The following is a 10,867-nucleotide window of genomic DNA, read 5'->3' on the forward strand; positions in this document are numbered from 1 at the left end:
ATTTATAAAGACATCAATTCTAAACAAGGTGTCACTTGTCAATGTATATTTAAATATTTTTACTGATTATATTTTTACATAAATTATATTTCAATAATTTGTTACTTTATCCATTCTATAATTTTTTTTCATTTTATTTTTTACATATATTAAAAAATATAATTTTTAAAATAATTTTTAAATTATATTTATTTTAAATATATTAAATTTTATTATATTTTAATAATTTATTACAATTTTTTTAAAAAGAAAATAAAATTAAACATAGTTGATTTATATATTATTATAATTTAAAAATGAAAATAAATAATAATTTAAAGTAATTAAAAAAACAAATAAAAATTATGAAAGAGAGTAATAATATTATATTATATCTAAAAAATAATGAAATATAATTAATGCAAAGAAATTGAGATCCTATGCTACGTTACCGTCTTCTCACACTCCCATGCATTCACTTGCATGGGATTGCATTAATTAATTGTTACTTTTTTTTTGAAATTAATTAATTATTACTTAAAATAAAGTGGATCCTATGTTTTTTCTTTTTTACTTTTAACTTTATATGCATAAATTTGCTTTTATATTGAAAACTAACTTTTATAAGATAAGATATTAAAGAAGATATTATTTATCTGGATGATTTTTTTATAATTTAAAAATTTTAAACGTGTATTTAAAAATTCATGAATTTTTAAAGATAACTAAAAATTTTATTTTTTTTCACTCTCCAAGATTTTAAAAAATAAATATCTTAAAATTTTATTTATTTTATATAATTAGATATTATAAAATTTTAGATTATTAACAGATTTTATTTTAAAAGTTTAAATCGTAAAATATCACTTTACGCTGCCATATCCGAGACAGAGTGTTAAATTAATGCTTCCATTAACTCTTGCAATAACCTGAGCACAAGAGGACAGCCCTGTCACGCCCAACCAGCACCGCCGTTCCGCCAAAACACCGTCATAGGCCAAGGGCATTATAGACATTTCAGGGATAAGAGAGACACTAAACAGTTGGTAACCGGAGTTATGTGTGCTTCCTGGACACTTACTTTTTTATTTATTTTATTTATTAATTTTTGTTACCAGAAAAATAAGCATTATTTTAGGTGATTTCTTCTCTCTGTTTGGCGCGTATATAAACCACCAGAACACAATAAGGAAGAAATATCAAAGCCATCGCCCCTTGAAAGCTGATAGAGCGACAGAGAAAGTAGAGAGAGAAACGCAAAACCATGAAAACCAAACACTGTGCGAGTCTCTGTGTGTGAGAGTGAAAGAAGGAAAATAAAACAAAAAACCAAAAAAAAAAAAAATCCCCAAAGCAAAATCCAAAAAACGAAAACTCTTTCTTCAGTTTCTCACACTAGCTCTCTCTCTGTCTGTCTTTCTCTCTCTAAGCGCAGACACGAGGCGCACCCCATTTGATCGGAGCCTCATTCTGTTAACTGTCCCAAAGCCGGTATAATTTCCACCGTTGCCGTCCGGTTCCGCGATTTTGGGATGGACCGGTACGGTTGGACTCAGGAGGGCTCGCAGTCCGATCCGTCGCCGGAATGGACGGCTTCTGGACCCGAAACTGAGCTTGAAGGTAAGTTTATTCACCTGCATTCCAATTTCGTGAGGTTTATGGAATGTATAGCCCAGAGGAAATGGGTTTTGTAAGTATGATCTTATTGTTTCTATTGTCTGGATTGTGAGTATTTGCTTGCTCATTGATTCTGTTTGTTTTTGGTGTGAATGCAGAGGGTGTTTGGCAGCTGGGATTAGGGGAAGGGGAATCCGGGTACCCGGAGAGACCAGACGAGGACGATTGTATCTATTACTTGAGGACCGGTTTTTGCGGGTACGGGGCAAGGTGTCGGTTCAATCACCCGCGTGAACGGGGCGCGGTAAAGCTGATTCCTTTTGGTTTTGTCTTTAATTGAGTTCGAATTAGTGCTTTATGATTTGTTCTTTCGAATTGTATCATTGAATCATTTTTTTGGGACCATTTGAGTTTGATCTTGAGGTTTTTCTATTGAAGTTGGATGATTATTTGCGTAATTCGATATGTTTTTTGTTATGAAATGAGTAAATTGTTAAATAGTTTGGTTAGTCTTCGGTGTTGCTGTAAAAGATCTGTCATACTAAAGTGTTTTCATTGCTTAGGCAATAGCACCTGCAAGAGCTGGTGCTGGGGAGTTTCCTGAGCGACTGGGCCAGCCTGTATGTCAGGTACTTAATGTGTTTGGCTTTATTATGAATGTAGAGTTTGGGATGTATGAAAAATTTGACAATGTACATTAATGTGGATGCCATTAGTTTATGCGTGCTTTGTCTTAATTTAGCTATTCTCTGACGCCTTTGTTCATGTTTGATATTTTGTGGGAATGTTGAGTTCGAGTTGCACTGATTTTGCTATTCTTTACTTGATTTCCAGTATTATATGCGGACAGGTGCATGCAAATTCGGCACTTCCTGCAAGTACCACCACCCTAAACAGGGAGGTGGTTCTGTTATCCCTGTGTCACTAAATTATTATGGATACCCATTACGACCAGTATGTATATTTACAAATTGATGTTTAATTTTTAGTGTCTTTTGTCACAATAGTCTTCTGGTTCTGAAGTTAAGTTTGCTTAAAACTTTTCCAATTGTCAACAGGGTGAAAAAGAGTGTACATACTATATTAAAACAGGGCAGTGTAAATTTGGTGCAACATGTAAATTCCATCACCCACAGCCAGCCAGCCTACAAATGGCAACACAATCATTGGCTCCACAAGTTGCACCTGTGCCTGCTCCCGTAGCAGGTCCTGCATTATATCACCAAATGCAGTCTCCATCCATTCCTTCTACTCAACAGTATGGATTAGTAGTTGCAAGGCCTCCCCTTATGCCAGGATCTTATGTGCAAGGACCTTATGGTCCAATGCTGCTTTCCCCAGGTGTAGTTTCCTATCCGAGTTGGAGTCCCTACGCGGTATGTGAATGAGAGTATTATATATTCGATATAAATTTGATTAAGTTCTCTATTAGTTTGATTCATCATCTCCCATGGTGCAGGCACATGTAAGTCCAGTTGCATCTCCTAACACACAGCAGGGAGTTGGATCAGGCTCTGTATATGGGATAACCCAGCTATCCCCTTCAGCACCTGCCTATACCGGAGCCTATCAACCCATGCCTACTTCAATTGGTCCATCCAGCAGCAGCCAGAAGGAACAGTCATTTCCGGAAAGACCTGGCCAACCAGAATGCCAGTATTACATGAAAACTGGCGATTGTAAATTTGGATCATCATGTAGATATCATCATCCACCAGAATTTATTGCACCAAGAACAACTGTTGTTCTTAACCCCATTGGTCTTCCTATGCGTCCGGTAAGAATTCTTTCATATTGTCTTTATTATCAGGATCTGGATTACTAATTCAGTATACAGAAGCTGCATAATAAATAAGGCCTCTTGTATAATTTTCTAGATAGCTTTATTATAGCTGATATATTATGGTATATGAAGCATGTATACAAAGGATGTCTATATCTACTTGTGGATTTCTTTCATGGCTGTGACCATGTGTTGCTGCTACACACTTGTTCCTTCATCCCATTCTCTCTTCCTTCCCCCCATCTTCTATGTTTCTCTTGGTAAATTTTGCTGAATGTGTTCTCAAGCCTCCTTTTGGTGTGAGAATAAGAGGAGAATATTTCTACCCTGATTTGTTCCTCCGCAATGTTTTAACTGAATATAGTAGAGTTTCTTCTACTCGGACAATCATATGTTCCTCTTTAATCAATGTTAAGTAGATAAATGTTCCAATCCTTGATTATAATATATGACCTGTGGCCTTACCACCTTTGTGGTTTCATGTTTTGTGATTGCACAATATAATTTAGTTTTGGACTTCCTTTCTTATCATGGTACTGAACATTATGCTTTTGGTCCTGCTATCTGGTCAGTGTTTTAATGATGTTAGCATTAAGTCTTTGTTTTGGCACAACTTTTTCTTGCACAGTATATTTAGGGCTAGATGGTAGGAATTGGGCTTTTGTAAATATAAGAGATTATAAATGATAATTCAAATTGTATTTTGGATGTCTGCATGCCTATCTGAGCTGATATTGCAAATAGCTGGCCCAGACTTCAATTATCCACATGCACTCAAACTGAGGTTGGCCCTTTGTTCCTGTTATATGCTTGGCTAAGAGTGGGATGGGTCACTGAAACCTTTCTGGTGGTTCATTACTTTCCAATGCTCTATTTATTTTGATAATGCTGTAAATGGAGAAATACTCCTGCTTGAGCATCCTGTGAATCTTGGTATTTTTACACATTTCAATTTTCTCTCTCTTTTTGCTTGGTCCTCTCTGATATTTTCCCAGCTTGCAAGTTATGGGGATACCATATTGATATTAAGCTGTAATTACATTGACCTGTATGCTTTTTAACCTCAGAGTTACAATAGATAAGCTTGTTTCCAAATCTTTATTTGTTGAAAAACCTAAATCCAATGTTCAGTCTTCAGAACTTTACTGGTATCCTTTCATAATTTACAGAGAGGCACAAGAGAAATGTTCTCTTTTCTTTGTTTTCTTCCCCTCAATCCCTTATCTTTGCTATGCAAGGATCTGTGTGATCCTTTGGTGGATTGGATTACTTTTATTGGAGTCCTTCTATCAATAATCTATGTAAGCATTGTATATGTGTGATAATGCAAAGATGAATGACAGTATGCTACTTTCGTTGATCAAAGTGAGATTTTGTTTTCTGTTGAAAAAGATTTGTTCAAAGCATCATGGAACTTTGAGTCTTATACTTTTCCCATTCTTGTATCATATTTCCAACTCTTACCTTGCATATGTTGACTTCTTTTTGAGAGGTTTTTGTCAAAGTGGGGGGACTAATGAAAAGTTGGAACTACCATAGAAGCATGAATACACGGGGCTGTGTGCTTGAGAAAATAGTGAGAGAGATTAGTCGGAGAAACAGGAAGTGGATGAATTAGTTTTGCAAGATATTTGTGGTTACATTTTACTAAACTGCATTTACAAACCGGTGTTGGATTTCTCAGGAATTGATCTTTTTGTCCCACCTGTACTAACCATGATCAGTGTGCATTCATTAGCATACATTTCTTATATTGTGAAAGTCCACTTTGAGTAATGTTAAATTGAGGGTTTCTTTTTGGTGAATAATGCTTCTTTTGACCTATAATTTATATTTGTTACTTATTAAGCTAGTTTGGGTTCACATCTTGTTGATATTTTTGAGTACTAGGTTTAAGTTTGTTATATCATCAAGCTTTTCAAAGTGATCAATGTCATCACGTGTTGTTCTGGCAGGGTTGCCGTAAGTGTATTTGACTTCAATTTGGATATTTGGGATGGCCATAATTTATTTCTTTGTTCATCATATTACTTTTTCTGGTTTTTCTATAATTTTCTCGTCCTTAGACAGATATCTTCATAAGCCATCCAAGTCTGTGTATGATGAGCCCAAGCAGCTTAGAATGAGTGAGCTTATGGTGCCTGCCTTCTCCATGTTTAAAGATCTGTTGTTGTTAAAGCGAGATCATTTTTCAAATATCGGGTCATGACAATCTATATGAGACATGTTGCAAATGAAATATTTGTTCTGCCAAATTAATGCATTAGCATGATTTCATCCATCTAGGCTTTGTTGCTAGAGATCAGTTCATTAGTTCATTTATTGGCTACGTGCAACAAGTGTGCCACCAACTCTGGAAGCATTTGAACTGCATATGAAACTACTTTCAGTATTACATTCAGACTTTTACCCTCAATTTGTATTGATGATTTCTTTCATTTCTTGTGCATTTCCACTCTTTATGTTGCTTTTCAATACTTTGTCATTGTAACCATTAGTTAACACCTGCTCTATTTTATACGATGCATATAGTTCATTGAAACTAGTTCTCTCCTAAGTTGTGATGCATCTGATAATTCTTTATGCTTATCAGGGTGCACCGACTTGTACTCACTATACGCAACGGGGACAGTGCAAGTTTGGACCTGCATGCAAATTTGATCATCCAATGGGAACGTTAAGTTACAGTCCATCTGCATCTTCTCTTGCTGATATGCCTGTTTCACCGTACCCCGTGGGCTCTTCAATTGGTACTCTAGCCCCATCATCATCATCTTCAGAATTGCGGCCTGATCTTATTTCAGGGTCAAGCAAGGAATCCAGTTCTACTAGGATGTCTTCCTCATCAAGCACATCGAGCGGATTGGTGGGTTCAACATTTTCAAAGAGTGGTTCTGTTCCTCATTCTGATGCGCAGCAGTCTAGCCAGAGGTCCGGCCCTTCAACTGGGAGCAGCAGCACCGAGGCCTGCACCTCAATCTAAGCGAAATATCAAACTTTTTTTTTTATCAAATTCATGAAAACATATATATTTTTTGCCTCTCCTTTTTTTTGTTCTATCCATCAAATAGGAAGATTCATTTCTTGGCCACATGGTTCCATGATTCAGGTATAGAACACGTTAGGTCTTGTAATTGTGTTAATATAGTCTCATGGCCATCCCTTTTGCCTTGAATAAGTTATGGCCTTTCCTCAAATTGTTCATCAAAGCCCCAAATAGCCTTCTTCCTTTCTTTTGAATAACCACCAAGGTCTGCAGTTCCCTTGGGTATGTTCTCTGGTTTTTGGAGTTTGTTGTGTTTATTTATGCTGCAATCCTTTTCAAAAATGAAATTGATCAGTCCTGTAGCATTCTTCTTTTTACATCAGCCGTGTCCTCATCTCCATCGTGTTACAATTTGCTTTATAACTGGGAACAGGCTTCCAATTTGTCTAGAAAGGAATTTGAAGGTTCCTTGTTCCCCCTCTTTTTAGTGGGGGTTATTGTGAAAAAGAGAAGTAATTACAGAAGACCCAAAGGAAAATCCAAATGCTACTTTACATGCGAGTAGGTACATAGTTATGTTGTGACAATTGAAATTCTCGACACTGTTATTGATAAATTTATTATGAAATACGAATATATGAAGAACCACTCTTTGACTCTGTAATAATCATCCTTTTCTTTCATATTATACCGTTTGGTATTCTTTGCATGAGCTTTGTTACGTACGTAATATCAGGTAGGTTTTTTTAGTGGTAAATGATAACTTGCTGAAGAGTGCACTTCTTAAGAAAAGCCTCTCATTAGAAAAACAGAAAGAAAGAAAAAGAATAATATTTCATCTTGGTTTTAATCAAGCAATTAGACAACGAATTCTGTTCCTTGAACCTCAAGTCTGCTGGTTTGTAGTTGATGTTTCCTTAATGAGGACCAGTGAGGTGGGTGAGCCGTTAAACCTGATTGAATTTATTGGGATTATATCATTCTCTCCTGTGTTGCTGAATTTGTGTCCCACTAGCCATTGAAGTTTTAGTCATTGTAGGTCATGTATGGCTTACGTATGCATGTAGAGATAGGGAAGTTCCAAATTATCAGATGATGAGGCTCAGAACTGGTTTCTCATTCCATCGGTTGATAGGTCAGCTATGCATCACTGTTACTTTGTTGCTACTTCCTCTATGAGTTCCTCAATATTCCTATTAAGATACGAGTTGCAGCAAAGCTGAAGCTATATTCTAGGTTTCCTTTGACCCGTGCAGCCCGAGAGCTAACTTTTGTAGCTGTCAGCTAAATAGTCAATCTAGCCTTGACCTATTATGCCTGTAATTAGCTCCTAGATCAACTGAAGGTCAAGTACACTTATGGAGTTAATATTAAATATGTTAATATTGGCATGTCAAATTAAGTGGATGAGAATTGAGAATTGAGGAACCTATCGATCTAGTTATTGTACATGCAGCCCTTTTTTGAGTTTTTGCATAGAGATGGTCCTGCTCAGTATATGGATTGAAAAGTTTGGACCAACAGCAAATGCCAGAAAAAGTTGCAGGGATGGACCTAGTCCAATCAGGAAAATATACCAAATCCCATTTGAATGCAACTGAACACAGAAATGCAATGAAATGAAGTAAACAGTGGCAAGCAGTTAATAGTCTTGAAGATGAGAAAAGGGTTATGGGCTGCAATAGCTTAGTGATTCATGATTCATCAATCTGTGGCGCTTGGAAATGGCGTGCGTCATCTTCTCAACATTGTCGAAAAAAGCTAAGGCAAATAGCCGTAAAGACAGACACCAATCGCAGTCGATATTTTGCGCATCTAATAATGAGCACTTTCTGCCTTGAAACAAGCTAAGAAGCTTTTCAAACTAACCACTTTCTTTAGAACTCATAGGACCAGGGATTGCGATACCCATTCCATATCTCTTTCTTGCTCACATATGGAAACTCTCTGTGTAATTACAGTAAAACATAAAGTGCATGTAAATCAAAATACGACTAAATAGTAAATAGAATGCTGGTAGATAACTCATTAAACATCCCATACTTAGAAAAATGAATAGCCATAGTCGACTATATCACCATAAGGAGGAAGTGACGGAGTGCAAGATACTGAAGAAGTAGCTTGAGGAACTGACCCATAACCAGGATCGTTGGCGCTAGGATAAAAATTTTCCATGCACACATCTCCCACCATTAACGGGTTATTGATCATCGCAGAGAGCTCATCAGAGTTGAACTCCCATGGCTTCTGATCTCCCCAGAAACCACAGTTGAGATCGTCAAAGCAGGGATAGTTTCCAGGGTTAAGGGCTTTACTTGGCAGACCTGTAGTATCCGGAAGAAATGCATGGTTATTACAATGTGTTTTGTCTTCAATGGAAATTGCGGTAATAGAAGAAAAGTTTTGATGATCACTTGGAGCTTTGTAGCTGTTGGTTTTGGAGATTGTACATGTGGGAGTGGCAGGTGGTCTCAGGCAGTTATCAGGGACAATGCAGCCCAAGTAGCCAGAGTTAGAATCGTCCTGGGAAAAGAAGAAACTGTTATCATATGCTGATTCAGTGGAAGTCTCAGCACCACAAGTTTCACTACTTGATTGGTTGTGAGTCTCATTCTGACAAATCTCATGCTTGGGTGGACTGTTGTGGTTGGTGGGAGCTTCTTGTTGTTTATTATCCTGAAGAGTGCCTGTGAGAAACTGTGATGGTGGCAAGAATGGTTGAATATCAAATGGAGTAAGAAGAGAGTGAAAGGTACCATTATCAGTGTATATAAAGTTGGTTCTAGCTTGGGTGCCTTTCATTGAAAGAGCAGCCCTATCATAAGCAAGAGCTGCTTCTTGAGCAGTATCAAATGTACCAAGCCAGTGCCTTTCTTTAGTTGTTGGGTCTCTAATTTCAGCAGCATATCTACCCCAAGGTCTCCTCCTGACTCCAAGAAACCTCCCTGGTTCTGGCTGCTTTCTTCTGCCTCTTCTTTCCCCAGATTGAGGAGGGGATGTGTTCCTTTGAATAAGAGCATAGCCACCATGAATTTTAACTGGTTCATACAAGGGTTTATCCAAGGTTTGTGAGGTAGACATTGTGAAGAAAAAGAGTTAACCAGTAGAGGTATAAGAAGAGAAGAGGGAGCAAGGAGGAATTCAAAGTGTGGAGCTTTTGTGTGGAGATGGTGTTGAGAGTGAAGGTGCAGGGAAGTCTTATAAAGACACTGAAATGGACAGTACTGTAGATGTCATTCTATTCCATGGAAGACTATGCTGCCTTTTCCACCTACTTTTGAAACCTTTTTCTTTTTCCAATTTCTAATACCCAATTCTCTCCTAAAATTTTTTGGTCTCTTTTAAGCCTCTAACCTTTAGGGTTTCTCCTTAAAAAAAAAAAAACTCAAAAATGCAGAGATTTCATTTCTCTGAAAGAGAGAACTTTTCTCTAAATTTAAGTAGAGGTTTTTAGAACATGATAGATATATAAAGAAATCAACAAAATGTTAATATAGTTGATGATTAAATTATCATAAAATTAATGAGGTGAACATTACATCAGGTAAATGCAAGCAGTAGCAATTTTGTTAATGAGAGAAGATGAGGTTGAGAATTAAAGTAATTAAGATGAGCAGTTCACGTGCAAACTCAGTAGCTAGGCAATGCCAATCTACCAGAAAAATGTGTACCCTATCCTTGAGCTATAGGGAACATTATTGCTTTTTCTTAATGTCATAAATAATGCCAATTTCTAAGACTAAGGTGTCCCATACGAATGTCAAACTCATAAGATCATTCATACTAAAAATCCTTAATTTTCTTAATTGAAATTGTTACTTCATGTTAATTTAATTAAATTAATGATGGGTATGAGTTTTAACTAATTTAATAATATTAAAATCCTTTTTTTATTATAAGATTTTAAAATATTTTTCGTAAAAATATTAAAATGGATAAAACTTGGAAAGAAAACATTTTATTATGAGTGATAAACTTATGCACATGTGAATCCGCATTTTATGCAAAATAGATTAAAGAAATTACATGGTAGGATGTTGTCTGCTTCAAGATTTTCAAAGGGAGCAGTTAAAATTTTTATGTCTACTGTACTTATAAATCAAGAATTATTTCTATATTTAGGTTTTAATTTCTGGTCCACTTCATACTGGAAACACACAAAAGCAAAGGTGTTGGCTTCCTAAAGGGCCCATAAGTCAAAGTTTGTAGCTTTTGTTTTGTTTTGTCTTGTCACTTTATAGAGATATGCTTCACATCTTAGTTTTAACATATGTTGCCTTGAGCTCAGCTTAACCAAAAACTATTTGTAGCTGTTGACCACTGTCTTGCAATTTCATTAATTGTGTGTGTGATTAGGAATATAAAATTAACAACATGTCAAGATGTTAGGAACTTTGAAACTGGCAAGAAAACTCCAGCTCTTCTTTTTTAATATTCTTTTAAAAATTTATTAATTCTTTAAAAAAAAGTTATTTATTGAAATTAAACAGGTAAAAACAACC

General features: G+C 36.1%; 2 protein-coding genes across 3 annotated transcripts; one reads left to right on the forward strand and one right to left on the reverse strand.

Annotated features, from left to right (window-relative positions):
• The first annotated feature begins 1,155 nt into the window (after nucleotides 1–1,155).
• LOC110602191 (zinc finger CCCH domain-containing protein 34) lies at nucleotides 1,156–7,048 on the forward strand. 2 transcript variants are annotated; one of them, XM_021739646.2, is made up of 7 exons: nucleotides 1,156–1,599; nucleotides 1,755–1,900; nucleotides 2,160–2,225; nucleotides 2,431–2,550; nucleotides 2,655–2,972; nucleotides 3,056–3,373; nucleotides 5,973–7,048. In XM_021739646.2, the coding sequence occupies exons 1-7, from the start codon at nucleotides 1,512–1,514 to the stop codon at nucleotides 6,360–6,362; spliced, it is 1,446 nt and encodes a 481-aa protein (XP_021595338.1). In that variant the 5' UTR covers nucleotides 1,156–1,511; the 3' UTR covers nucleotides 6,363–7,048. The 2 variants fall into 2 exon arrangements, with proteins under 2 accessions (XP_021595338.1, XP_043807226.1); XM_043951291.1 differs by lacking the exon at nucleotides 2,160–2,225.
• Nucleotides 7,049–7,651: 603 nt separating this feature from the next.
• Nucleotides 7,652–9,617, reverse strand: LOC110600792 (ethylene-responsive transcription factor ERF086). Its single transcript, XM_021737663.2, has one exon. It carries the CDS (start codon nucleotides 9,444–9,446, stop codon nucleotides 8,409–8,411), a length of 1,038 nt encoding a protein of 345 aa, XP_021593355.1. The 5' UTR covers nucleotides 9,447–9,617; the 3' UTR covers nucleotides 7,652–8,408.
• Nucleotides 9,618–10,867: the final 1,250 nt, after the last annotated feature.

This window comes from Manihot esculenta, chromosome 15, assembly GCF_001659605.2.
Source record: "Manihot esculenta cultivar AM560-2 chromosome 15, M.esculenta_v8, whole genome shotgun sequence".
Classification (NCBI taxonomy): Eukaryota; Viridiplantae; Streptophyta; class Magnoliopsida; order Malpighiales; family Euphorbiaceae; genus Manihot; species Manihot esculenta.